General features: G+C 31.8%; 1 protein-coding gene across 1 annotated transcript; it reads right to left on the bottom strand.

Moving 5' to 3' along the window:
• Positions 1-4,966: 4,966 nt before the first annotated feature.
• Positions 4,967-14,604, bottom strand: LOC145671827 (uncharacterized). Its single transcript, XM_081741056.1, has 5 exons — positions 14,539-14,604; positions 13,417-13,474; positions 9,520-9,691; positions 7,304-7,375; positions 4,967-5,226 (listed from the first exon to the last, which is right to left on the bottom strand). The coding sequence occupies exons 2-5, from the start codon at positions 13,461-13,463 to the stop codon at positions 5,119-5,121; spliced, it is 399 nt and encodes a 132-aa protein (XP_081597182.1). The 5' UTR covers positions 13,464-13,474; positions 14,539-14,604; the 3' UTR covers positions 4,967-5,118.
• Between the last annotated feature and the right edge of the window lie 194 nt (positions 14,605-14,798).

Below are 14,798 nucleotides of genomic sequence, written 5' to 3'. Positions count from 1 at the left end.
AGAATATAGTAGAAAAGAGCCTACAAAAAGAATACGGCATTTCAGTAGGAGGTAGAATGATTAGCTGTGTAGGGTTTGCAAATAATTTGGCGCTTGTTGCAGAATCTGGAAAGAATATCAATAAGATGTTAGGGAACATGAGGAAGGACTGTAAAGAATATGGAATGAAAATAAATCTCAGAAAGACAAAAGCCATGGTGACTGGAACTAAGGTGTCGATGTCAAATATAGAAGTAGGAGGGGGAAATAGAACAAGTGAATACTTTTTGATATTTTTGTATTATTAGTAAAGGCATGAAGTGCAACTGCGAAATAAAAGTAAGAATAGGAATGGCAAACAAAGCCTTTAGGAGGAACAAAATACTACTCTGTAAGACCTTCAATAAAGCGTTGAGAAAAAGACAAAATATTTCTTGTGGAGTATTGTACTATATGGGTCAGAAACCTGAATATTACTCAAAAGAGATGGAAAATGACTGGAAACTTTCAAAATGTGGATGTAGAGGATAATTGAGTGAACTAGCTGGGTGGAGCGGAAAACGAATGAGAGTATATTAGAAATAGTGGGCGAGAAAGAACAATTTTATGTATTATTAAGAAGAGAAGGAGGAACTGCTTGGTACATTAGTTAATAAGGAACTGTATCATAAGGGACGCGCTAGAGGGTATGGTGGCAGGAAAGAGAGGGAAGGGGAGAATGAGGTTACAATTAATAGACGATATCAAAAGAGAGAAATCGTACGTGAAGACGAGACGTTTACTGAAGACCGTGGAGCAGGTAAACTTTGCGGTTGCAGCAAGTGACCTGTTAATAATGGCAGAATACCTATGATAGTGATGATCTCCGGACTATCAGGGAAAGAATTTATTGTCATGCTGCATTAGCATTCTATTAAATAATATTGTCATAAAACATTTTTCTTTGCAAATTGTGCGCTTTTCTAAATGAGTCCTCTTGAAAGAACCACTTCATATGGCATAGTACAAGATGATATATTGCTAAATAAGTGTTATAGTCACTCCATTAGTTACTTCGTAAAACCCTTTCCCGTGTTGGGTTCTTCAAGATTTAAAGTTCTTAACTTATTTCAGATTCTATCAAGAATCGAATTCAAGATGTACAGTTCAACGTGAAGAGTCCCTACCTATTCAATACATTTGTGGTTCAGCATATAAGGGCAAACATTTTAGCTACTTCTAATACCTTGCAGTTCATTGGAGTTTATTTATAAAAGAATATTTACTTAATTTATTATAGAATAGTTCATAACGTTTGAAACATTATCTTCGATATCTTGAAATATAAATATATTCATTATTTTATTTATTTATGTAAAGAATTGTAATGGCATAGTGACCTTTTGACGTATTTTAGTTATATTGAATTCACGAAATAAAGATATGGAAGGCAATGTGCTAACCACACATAAATTAACTGAAACCCATATATGGACTATAGTTTATGGATTAATATGGATTAATGGACTATAGTTGGAGACAACTCAATTTAGTTTTCAGCTGTAAACTTATTCATAGTTCCTGTTAATAGGAAAATCTATAGCGATCTTTATGCTTATGAAATCCTACTTCATCCTGTTTACTTGACAAAAGAAATGGATTGTATATTGTCGAGCTGAGTTGAGTTGATTTTGAATTTAACGTTTCGTTCAGCAACAAGGCTATATAAGACGTAGACCTACTGATTAACGTGGAATCCGAACCACATGAGCATCCTCCGAGAATCGAACTCGGATCTCCCACACTAATTGCAGGATGTCGAATCACACCTAAAATTGTAATCATGTTTTTCTTTCCACTATTGCTCTATCTGATCAATGAAAAAAAGCAAAGCGTGACCATCGAATGTTTGTCCTGTGGATAAAGAATTCTGTACGGATCCAATGAACCACGGAATAACATGATACAGAACATATTTACTCTGCACATATGTCGCTAATAGCCATAAGTTTCAAGCTGAGAATTAATTTAGTATTATTTTCTACTTTTTATTAAATTTCATGATGTTCTTATAGTGTCTTCTATGAACTGCAAACAGAAAGATAATGAATTTATCTATTTTGTTAGAGATCGGTACTTTAAATTATTTAATTAAATCGCGAGTTAGTAAAAAAAGGTACACGTACCAATTTCATCCTCGTAGTAAGGGGCATGCATTTTCTTATGTGACAGATAATACATGTTGTGTCATCATCAGAGGCACTGTTATATCTATAAGAGTTACTTCTTCTTCCAGTTTATTGGTGTTTGTGTTTTCGAGTCTGTTCGTAGGTAACGTTACGTCCGTTCTGGTTTCCCGATCCTAGTATAGTTTATATTTATAATTTCCAAGTACTGGATTTGGTTTATATTTGTAGTATGGCTTGCTGTCGGCAATTAGTTTATATTATGTGCCAGAATCTGGTAAATGGGTTTTCAATATTGTCATAATTTTTCAGATAGTCTGTGCGAACCATTATAAAACATTAACTTTTGATATGTTCAATTATCACTGGTGTGTCTCCACATTTTCTACGTTTTTCTATTTCTGGCTTCAATATATACGATAATGCAAGTGGTTTCAAGACAGTAGTTTCAGGATATCACCATGCTTTGGATGACCATCATAAATCCCACTGTTTCGAAAAATATTCTACTTTTTTGAGCCAGTCATTCGATTGTCTTTTATCTGTGTTATTCAATTGTAGGAGATTCTTGAATGTTTTTTTTAGAGTAATATTGCTTTTCGTTTGATATGTTTGTGGTTGTATATCATGGTTAACTCTGTGCTGTATAGGTGAATAATGTTTCATTTGATTCTGAGCTACATATTACATGAAAAACATACTTAGTTTATTTGTGGTGATGTTGGTGTTCTTTTGATATTATTATTATTATTATTATTATTATTATTATTATTATTATTATTATTATTATTATTATTATTATTATTATTAGTAGTAGTAGTAGTAGTAGTAGTAGTAGTAGTAGTAGTAGTAGTAGTAGTTGTTGTTGTTGTTGTTGTTGTTTTGTTGTTGTTGTTGTCGTTGTTGTGTGTTTTGACAAAGGTATATGAATATATAAGAGAGGAGATTGACCTCAATGCTTAAATGTTGAGAGAGATGTGTGCTAACGCTAGGAGTTATGCAACGGCGCTTCACGCTGTTGTCCAGTGGGTTGCAGGCTTCAAGCACCTTCTGAAAGGAATGAAGAATTTGAATGGAAAGCTAATTTTTCTTGCAATGTATTTAATAACATTCAAATTCTTGATTCCATTCGGAAGTTGCTTCAAGCCTGCAACCCATTGGACAACAACGTGAAGCACGTTGCCTAACTCCTATCATTAGCACACTTTTTCCATCCTCCTTCCACTATATTTAAGCATTGAAGTCAATATATATTTCAAGTAGTATTTGGACGATGTGATGTATTGATAATTATCTCAGGAACAACGACTATTCATCTTTGAGAGTTATCATGATCGGAAAAATGGGTTGGATTAATAATTTCTCTATGTTCAGACGCTCAAAACCTTAGGCAAATTCTACTCATTCTACATGGTCTGAATTATTATCTGCGAAAGTCAAATCTGCTTTTACCTCCTAATATTTTAGGCAACTTAGTGTGAAAAAAAAACAAAAGTTTGCAAATTTTGTTTATTGGTCATAAACTTATGGCAACACTTAGGCAGCATTGAACTTAAGATCTAGAACTCCGCGTAGCATTTTATATGAACATAATATACAGTATATAATTTTCTTCATTCTTTAATTCTGATTATTTATTTCCTTTGATTATTTATTATCAATTTGGTGGCCATTTTCACCTTACGTAAAAATAGATTACCACTTATATTTATATTTATAAACTATACCTGAAGAAAAAAGTTCAGAAACGTAAATAATATTCACAGTTTTGGTATTTCATGTGATCATGAAATTTTTAACAATATTATTTTCTCAATTTTATCAGAAGACAAAGCTTTGAAAAATAATGAATATTAAGATATTTTTAAAAAGGAAGTTAATGTAACGAATTTTTGCCAATGATAATTAAATGTATATATCTCTAAATTCGAAATTTAGTATATATTAATACGAAATGTGAATTTCTAGTTTTGAAGATTAAATTGTAATTTCTTTATAAGACAAATCATAATGCTATGGTCTCAAAAAGAAAATCATATAGGAAAATCAATGTTACAAGAAAATAAATCACAAATTGGTAGATTAAAAGACATAAACAATACAAAATTAAGCAATAGGTTGACATATTTTCATAAAATATAATGTGGGTGATTGACTACATTTTGACGGATGAATATATCATTAAAGTGAGAATGGAAATTATACAGGGTTATGGAGAAAAGTAAATAGAAAAAGATTAGCAAAAATATAATGGAATATTGGATATTTGGGTAACGACTTATATCAAGCTTGATTAAGTTTGATCGGGGAGATGTTTCTGAGGCAATGAGTAACATTTAAACAATTTCTGCGTATTAAGTTTTTAAAAGATCTTTCAGTTTAACGTCTAACGATTATACCCTCTACATTAAGGGAGGCGGATTATCAAGGCAAATGAAGGATGATGGAAGAATTGGTGAAATGAGAATGTAGGAGGAAACGGGAATAACCAGAGAAAACTCATGGACACAGTGTTGTCCACCTCAAGGTTACTTGGCCGGGATCGAACCAGAGATCCCACGCACCAGAGGTAAGTGTTTTCCACTGAGTCACCGTGCAACCTATAAAGTTTTAACCACATACTTAGTATCCAAAAAACTTAAATATTTCTATTACCTTCTATATAACACATTTTAATTTAATGTGTAAAAAATTCTCAAGAAATATAAAGAAAATACAAACCTTTTGAATATCGTTTATTTGTGTTGGCGTTTACGTTATAATGTCCTATAAAGCCATCACTCAAGATCCGAAAAGCATAAAAATAAAAGAAATGACTAATATTATTTTATAATTTGCTTCTTTATTGTTAATTAAAGTTACATGATAGTAGAAGGCGAAATGATATACCTACAGAAAGAGACTTTAGAAACAAAAATCGAAATCCTTCATCATGCTTGGATCGTCTTAAGTGTTCCATTCTCCATTGTACCCATTACTTTGTGCAAGGAATGGAGTTAGAGTTCTTGCAACAGAAGGTCCCACTTGAAGTTAGTCCTGTGTAAATCCAATCCTTGTTGCACCCATTGTAATATACGGCCACCTGCCAAAGATTTCAATGTTCATAAACTCAAACAAGCAGGGAAAGTAATTACATATTGAACATTTATTGATTGTTATTATTATTTTATTATTTCTTAAATTATTATTTTGTTATTTTTTAACTTACTACTTATTTTCCTTGATAGAATTGATGTTATTGCCTATTGTAATTTGTAAGGATATGACCAATAATGCCAAAAAATTGTTTTGTGAAAACGTAAACAGAAGACTGGAAAAATAATTACTGAAGTAAGCAGTTCACAGCAAAGTACCATCAAAACTTACTGTGCAGGAACGTACAATCAAAAACAACACATTTTATGATATTTGCAATGCTTTAGGATAAGACATTTTTAAATCTCAAGAATATTTGTTATTTCTGAGACTAACAGTAGGTATAGATTATGATGCATTGTACTTTTATGTCTACAGTAAATTCTTCGTTACTACCCATCGGAGACTAGTATGGAAAGTCTTTCAAATAATCAAGGATGATAGATTAGGAAGCACAGTCAGCTCACTGCGAAAGATTATATTATCAGCGTGATACTTAGCTACAAATAAAATTAGAACTAAGATTTCAAGTAAGTAGAATTGTATATCATCTTAAATCTATAAACATAACTAGTAATACCATAAAACAAGATGTCCAAAATCGTGGTTTAAATAAAGTTTACAGAATATTTCAATAATATCGAGTATCCTTGGAATTTTAAGTTAAGGGGTTGCTGTTTTATTTATTTGACACATAAATTACGACTCAAAATTAAAATGAATTCTTGGCTCGTTATTGTCCGATCATGACTTTGAAGGCTTTCTTCCAGCATATTGCCTTTGATTCATTTAATTAAGTTTAGTTGAACGTTACGTTGCTTGAACGTTATGTCGCTAGTAAACTAACTAAACTGAGAAACACTCACAAGTGAAATAATATCTATTTGCTAGAGAACAAACTACATGAAAGGCATGGAGTATAAAGTCATTGAGATTTACTCTATCTCTTATACTATCTATTTATAGGTAGTCTCTCTCGCCCGACGATCTACCCTATCTTATCTTTCAATGTAATTTTTCAATCACATTACAATCAAATTTAGACATACGTCCTTCTTGTCTAGTTCTTACCACAGGGGCACACCATCACTGTTGTACCATATTGTAACACTTTGTGGCAATTGTGATCCAGAAGAAGAGAATTGGAAAAGTGAGCGCAGGAATAATACATGATAATGCACATCAACATACATTAAATCTAACGTTGCATAATATACAGCAATATGATTAAGTCATCTTTGACCACTCTTCCTAAATCCCCGACACCGCACTTTGCCCCGACTGTGCTTCCTGCGCTCACTTTTCCAATTCTCTTCTTCTGGATCACAATTGCCACAAAGTGTTACAATATGGTACAACAGTGATGGTGTGCCCCTGTGGTAAGAACTAGACAAGAAGGACGTATGTCTAAATTTGATTGTAATGTGATTGAAAAATTACATTGAAAGATAAGATAACTTCCACCTGTTTCTCTATCTATAGTGATTTGCAGCCGAACAACGTTTCGACAGCTAAACACAGCTCCCGATAGTTGTGATATTTCTGTGTTTATTAGTAAACTATCAATGATGTGTATATAATTCTCATAAAAAATATCCACATGGATTAGTTTTCTCTTGGAAGTAAGTTATTTGTTCGCAACTTTCTCAAGTACAACCCGTGAGAGTTTGTTCATCTTCCATAAAAATATATCTCATTTATAACCCTGGTACGTGACATAAGAATTTTTTTCGTGAATAAATACCAAAGCGAAGTTCACTTTCCAAAGTGACTTTTTTCGGATGAAGTTTTCCGAAATAACTTTATCATTTTGTTGTATTTCGCAAATAAATATCTCAGTAATAACTACAAAATAATGTGACTTAGTTTACACAAAGCAAGCTAGTTTAGTACAGTTGTTTGTACTCTATTTTTTGTATGTTTCTGCTACTACTTAAATAGTTTATATTTTAAAATGCTATCGTTCATTAGATATTCCTACACTACAAACGTCTGGAGAAATAATATATTTCAAAAAGGCTAACCTTAAATCCTTTCTGATTCTCTTTCACCAAGGAACACAGGATCCTGCTGGAAATTGACTTGAATGTGTGGGCCTGAAAAGAGTTAAATACTCACTTTAATTTTGCAATTAGTTTCAAGTTGGAAATCCAATCTAAATCAAATACTATTCTAAATTAGTACTCGTAATCCTGAACTAACTTCGAAGTAATAATAAAAGTAATAGGCAGATTTTCCTAAGTAGCCATTTACTGTGGACAAAGCATTACTTCTAAAGGTACTGTACAGATTTTTGTTTCCGGAATAGAGTGTATTACACAAGTAAATTAACCCTATAAAACATGGATCAAATAGACATGTAAAGGCTTTTAGATAAACGTTTACTTCAAAATTAAAAACAGATCATTTGCAGTTACTGAGTGACTCTAAATTTCTCTTTTTAAAATGTGCTTTATTTGAGCTTGGTAAAAATCGGAAACACTGGTTAATATACAAATTGCCACCTTGTAGGTACCATGCATTCAAAGGTTAAAAAGAAGTTAGATATTTATTTGTGGTTCTCATAAGTCAGATTAATTTGCATTTTATTAATATATATATATATATATATATATATATATATATATATATATATATATATATATATATATATATTATTTTGTTGAGAAGGATATTTGTAGACTGAATAGCTTGTCTTACAGTGGAGTAATAATATTAATAACAAGAGAAATAAAAATAACAATTGGGAAAAGCTTATCCAGTGCCTATATACAAAAGGTTCCTTTCCTGCATTTCCTTGCGTCCTGAAACAAACACTGAAAACTACGTCAGCTTTGAACACTGAAAAACTCGATATTCCGGATCGAAAAATACAAACAGAACTATTTGCAAGGTTTCCAACGTTAACCTTGTAGTATCTAATACGAATGATATATTTGAATCACAAAATTCATCAAGTTTTAGGTAAAAAGCACTTTGGAAAAGGTTTTTAGGTTGGTATGAAGAGAATGGAAGAATAACATAAAGTTTGATCTCTGGAAAATTGATAATAAAATTTAACGCAATAGAATGACAGAATGAATCAATTAAAATCTTTTTTCTACAGCATTCAGCCCTACACTGTCTAAAGTCTCTGTTTTAGTGGTTAGGGATCTCAGAATTTTTTTTCGTTCCAATTCATGTGAAGCAATGAGAAGTTGGCAACGTGCAGCGTGGGTTAAAATCAAAACAAATGCAAGCCTCACAAGAGTCGTTATCCAATAATATTATATTCCATTTAACATGCTCTTTAGCACACGGTTCAGGGGAAGAGTATAGTGATTTTTAAAAGATGTTTCCTCAAACATTAAGATGTATAAAATAAAATGTAACTTACTCTTAATATATATATATATATATATATATATATATATATATATATATATATATATATATATATATATATATATATATATATATATATATATATATATATATATATATATATATATATATTCAAGTAACAATGTTTGGATCAGGATACTATAAACTGAAGCCACAGATTTCTGAGCAGCAATAACATATTTCATTATTATAAATTAGAGAAACATATATAAACTATTCAATGACATTTGATAGCTTCATTTCTATTTTTATGATATCATTTGAAATTCGATGATTAAAATTCATCCAATCGTCTAAAATTCGAATTAGAAATTGGATCGAAAATAAGTTAGATAAAACGCAATAAGAACGGTGAATATTTATTTGCAATGTCTACAAATATAAACAAATCGTTCATAACAATATATTGCATAAGATGCCCTACAACTGAAACCAAACAGCAAAGAATTAGACCAGAAAGTATACCAGAAAAATAGTTTATCTGCACTGTCAATTCTGTTAAAAGTTTTGAATAAACAGTGGAATACTTATCGGTGGTCTCCCTATGTCATTAATAAATTAACTTTGCAATTGTTTTTAAAAGAGTTAACTTGATGGGTATGTTCTTAACACGTAAACACATATTTCTTCCATTTTATAGACGATACGGCAGTTATGTGTTGAAAAGAAAACATAACTTTTTAAGAAATGGAAGAATAGCATAGAAAAGTTTAATAAGACACGGAAAGCATGAACAAGTAAAATATAATAGTTAATATATAAATTCCTTGTTTATAGAAAGACTATACCACAGGTTCCATATTGGCATTGTCATGATCCATTAGGATTTAACTAATCTTAAGGGAGTCATACTTACCCCGGCGACACACTTCTTGCTGCATTTGCTGTAACCTTCCTCGTTGCAGTTGATCTCGACGTCAACTGGAGTCTTCACAAGAGGTTGTTCATTGCCGACGCCACTGTCAACCGTTGTAGCATTGAAAACTCCGCAAACACACTGTAATTCTGGTTCGTCAACGACAGTAGCCCTAAGAGAGATATATTGCTAATTAGAAGACATTATATATATATATATATATATATATATATATATATATATATATATATATATACACATATATATATATATATATATATATATATATATATATGTATATATATATATATAATTTTGAAAATTTGTTATTTACGTTAGTATAAACAGCATATGGTCAGCGTAGAACGATATCTGTACTTAAATGAATATTCAGTATTTTGTTTCGAACTTTGACATTTTATTACTATACTTGAGGAATGTCTTTTCTTTGCACGAATTTAGGCAAAATCTTATTGTTTCAATCTATACATATGGCCGGATCCAGGATTGCCTGAGGGCGGGTGCACCAATAACTACCAAAATAACCAATCACACTGCAACTCTTCTAAGTTACATGTGACAGTGTTGTTAACACATGATGCCTAGAACTGAGGAAAGTATTTTAAAGAGGGTTACAAGTTAGGGTTGCCAGACGTTCCGATTTTCAATGAAAGAATTAACTATACCGAAAATTCTTTTGGGACGCCTCTTTGTCCCAGTTTCCGTTCTTCAGATTGAAAATAAAACTCATGTTCGTATGCTTGTTACAATATAGTGACAACATTACCACATTGTATAAAGACAGAGTGCATGAAGCTGGAAAAGTCAAGGTATTTGCCTGAGAGTGGATGATTTTAGCTACTCTGAACGTGTTGTTTAAAACTTTCATTCTCTATATCAGACATTTCTTATAAGACGTGCTTGAAAGTGGTGCCAACTTGTGGTTTTAAATTTCCACTTTTATTATTATTATTTTCAAGCAGGGCTTAGTGAAAACTATTGTTAGCTTCAATATTTTTGTTTGGGAAATCATACTAACTGCTCCTTAAGACCTAGTGGAAAAGAGTTCAAGACCTTCATGAACATTACCTTAGTAAGAGGAAGGGAATTCAGAACATTTTAATAATAAAAATCTTAATTTTTTACAGCAGAAATTTACACCAATAGAAAAGTATTGTGTAACAGCGAAACCCGTGTTCGTACGAAGCGGCACTTGAAGTTTTTGCTTGCTATATTACTTTCGCAAATTAATCTAAGAGTCCGAAATATCTTTTACATGTTTTATACAATTAATGTGAAAAATTTGCTTCATTTTTCGAACAGCTCACTTCTAGTATTGTAAGAATAATGTGGAAGAATTCCTGAGTGTGTGTCGCATTTAGATCCGTAGTCTTACATCTAAGTTTCAATTGAAATCCCACTTCAACAATTACAGAACTGAGTTGTCTTGAGTATACTTTCCCATGTGTGAATAAATATTTGTAAAGATGCTGTGCACGCATTCAATAATTTTGGATTTATATTTTTACCTTTATCTGATAAAATGTTTAGTAATTTGGTTTTAAATTCCGTATCAACTTACTCTAGCACAAGAAGTGGTAGTTAAACACACAAAGGTATGATATGTCTTGCTTAATTTTGATAGTTTTTTAACACCTGGAGAGCCTGCGTAAATCTTTAAAGAGATTTACTTTTTGTTTGTCGTTCTGAATTTAGCGGAAATGTATTTTTTCTTGCTAAATGCTAAATTTTTATTCCTTTTAAGACAACGTGACTCCCTAATTTTCACGTCTTTTATTCACGTGACTCAGGTGACGACGCAAGAATAAAAAAAAAGTATTTCTTCAATCATAAGTGGAAGAGTGTGTTGTAATTGGCGCAATATTTAGACCTGTTAAAGACAACAAAACAGAATTCAGAACAAGGAACGGCAGGCAGCTCTTCTTATGATACCTTTCCACATTCTTTATACATCCCTTGTAGGACTTCATTTGTGTTAACTGTTATAGAGCGAACTAGAAAATTGCAAGTAGTAAATCTGGAAAAGACAGGTAATTAATTGATTCTGACCAAACGAGTAGGAACCCTGACCTTATATATAGCCTCAGATTGGTGTCCCGGTTTCTCCTTAAAAAAATCTGGAAACCCTATCGCAAGTGTTATGCAGGAAATAAAATATTCTCTCTTCCTGGCTTCTAATTTCTTCTCTACTTGACAAATGCTATATTGTTTTTCTTGGTGAATCCTTTTCCTTCAACCTTTTGAAAATGAACTTAAAGTATTGCTTTTTGCAAAGCTCTGTTTTCTTTTAAGCCCCAAACGGAAACATGATGGCAGAAAGTTTCCGAAAGCATTGGTATTTTCAATGCTAGCTACTCATTTTAGATATTGTAAATTTACAACGAAGGGGGTGGAGTAGTGCACATTTCCACTCCCTAAATACGGACCTATATATATATATATATATATATATATATATATATATATATATATATATATATAGATAGATAGATAGATAGATAGATAGATAGATATAGATAGATAGATAGATAGATACATACATACATACATACATACATATATGGATATATAGATATAGATATATTATAGTTTCAAAATGTTTTTTGATATAAGTTAGATTTTAGTAGAGTTACATAAATACGTTTTCCTCCTCTTACAAGTTGGATCTCGGAATCGTATTTTATATCCAGCCTAGAGCTAAGGAAAAATTTATACAAACATTCAAGATCCTTAGCATAATATCTTCGAAAAACGAGTTGGGATTTACTCCTTTATATATATCACTTTTTTATTACCTCTCAATCAAAATTATTTTGACATTGTTATGATATTATATTTTTAGTCAAGTGGTCAAGTATAGCCAAATATAGTCAAGTGGTCAGACTTTCATTGCTGAACCCCATTCAGTTTTGTTTGAGAGCGTTGAAAGTATGGTAGAGGCAGTATTCTGAAGTAATTGCATAGTTAGTTAAATTAAAACCTATGGGATCTGATATAAGAAATGTCGCCGATCGAAGATGATGTATAAACTACATTTAATTTACCTGATAGTCTCTATGACTTCTCACGCAGACTCGTGCATGGATTGCAAGATAAGTTACTGAGCGAAACTGTGATTGCGCGAGAGTTCAATATGTCAGCCATGGATTGCAATTAAGCTCAGTTTGATCTACGATGTTTTTGCTTTTGTGATGCTAATACCAATGAAATGGAGTTCCAATGGAAATATTCTTAATGCTCTTGACTCAAAAGGTGAAACAAATTGAATTCTAAACCGAAGTATTGTTCATTAGGTTTTTTTAAACATTTTTCAGATATTGTATCATCAACTTGTTCAAGTTAGCCAAACTGTAAATACGGAGTTCTGTACAGATAACTTTAACGTTTCTACAATTCCGTTTGTTGTAAACGACCGGACAGTAGGTTTTGCACCGTGATAATGATTGATCTCACACTTTCTGTACAAGTCCATCTCCTTCGTACGCCATACCTTTAATCGCTGAACATGGCTTCATGTGACTTTTTTATACTATATCCCCACTTACATGAAATGTATTTGAAGTATTCTTACAGCCAAGTTAAGATGAGAAAACTCTAATGAATTCTGGCGTAACAGACATTCCAATACTGTAGACATTTCATTCCAATGGATATGTTATGGATAGTAAGTAGCAAGAAATTATTTTGAATGAGACAAGCATGAATATAGGGAAAGTCCTCCATATGATCTTGTAAAATATCTGACCAGGAATTGAACGAATACCAGTTATTTTGCACTGCTGGTAAAACTCAATCCCTTTCCACTACTTTGTACGGAATTAATGTCAAAAGCTTTAAGATGAAAAAGAAGAATAAAAACGACCCCTTTTTACTTACCAACCACACGCGAGGATGGTCAGAAGTCCAACAACTGTGACCTTCATATTGGAAGTTCCTGCAACAGAAATGCAAATTTCTATAATGAAATTTCCTTTATTATGAAATTATTTATGATATTGAACGAATGAAACATATAATCAAATAAGTAACATTAGAGTGAACATTAAGCCAAATACGTAAACGGCAACTAGATATAAAAAATAATCGGGTAAAATAGTCTAAGCAGAGTCAAACATATAGTGTTCCTAAATACAATTTGCTAAGAACTTTATGGGAGCAGCTTCTCTGCATTCGCTTTCTCTGAAATAGAATTTATTGCGGTTATCCTCATATGATTTTCAGGTATCTAATTAGTTACTTGCAATTAAAAACAAACTATCTAGTAATTTCTCTGGGAATAACTCTATCATTCCTGATCATAGTTTGATAGAAAATATCATTCTCAAAAGAAAGATAATACGTCTTCGATGGTAATCGGTGGGCTCCTTATGGCATAATAAGTTAGCTGGTTGGCAATAAACTATTTAACATAATTCTCAGCGTTGTATGAAACTGAATTCCCACCCCACTTGTAATATGTAAGATAAAATTTAATAAACGGTGTATTTGTAACCAAATTTCCTCATTCCTGGGTATAAAATAGCATCTATAATAAAAAGAAGAGAACTAAAAAAATAGTTGTGTTTAATGTTTTCCCACATCTTTTAAAATAATGCATATATTTGGACATAAACTGGAAATAAAATCAACTCGCCGCATTCATACCTAATTGAATTATGTAGAAACATCTGTGATTCAACGTTAAACTATAGACCTGAGTCTTGTGTAGCCTCAGTGCTAAGAGGATAAAAAGGAAAAAGCAATAAATATATCAAAACAGAAACAGAGTTTTCCAGTAACGTTATTGTCAGTGCTTCTGAATTTATTTACCGTGGTTGGGCATTCAATTTTGGGTGACAGCTTTGTATATAAACGATATTTTATAACTTCAAACAAGATAAGTGTAAGAAATTATGTGCAGTAACGTTGACATAATTTAAGACAATTTTGATGATTAACTATAATAGAAAGACCTGTTCTAAATAGTAGAGAATAATCAGCTATTGAAGAGAGCCTTACCTATGTCTTCTCCAAGCAGTGTTCAACCCTAAAATGAAGGATTTTCTTTGAATCCGCTTGTATGTTAGACTCATTTGTCCAATCATAATTAAGGAAGAAAATCGCCTGATATACTCTAACCAATGAGATTAAGACATCAAATCAGTAGGTACAACAGCTATTTCCGGCCGGATATTTATCATATTTATAAGTATGTACTTTTCTCCTGATCCAGACATATGCTATTATGCTAATATTCAGCGTAGGTATGGTCAACAGAA

The sequence above is a fragment of the Thermobia domestica genome, chromosome 15, assembly GCF_964235325.1.
Source record: "Thermobia domestica chromosome 15, izTheDome1.hap1.1, whole genome shotgun sequence".
Classification (NCBI taxonomy): Eukaryota; Metazoa; Arthropoda; class Insecta; order Zygentoma; family Lepismatidae; genus Thermobia; species Thermobia domestica.
This window is presented reverse-complemented; position numbering and strand designations above follow the sequence as displayed.

What these genes read in the sequence shown, in the direction of transcription:
- LOC145671827 (XM_081741056.1), bottom strand. Translation starts at nt 13,463, where the DNA reads ATGAAGGTCACAGTTGTTGGACTTCTGACCATCCTCGCGTGTGGTTG. An exon ending in ACCATCCTCGCGTGTGGTTG is followed by an intron (nt 9,692 to 13,416) that starts GTAAGTAAAAAG and finishes TATCTCTCTTAG; the next exon opens with GGCTACTGTCGTTGACGAAC. An exon ending in GCAAGAAGTGTGTCGCCGGG is followed by an intron (nt 7,376 to 9,519) that starts GTAAGTATGACT and finishes AACTCTTTTCAG; the next exon opens with GCCCACACATTCAAGTCAAT.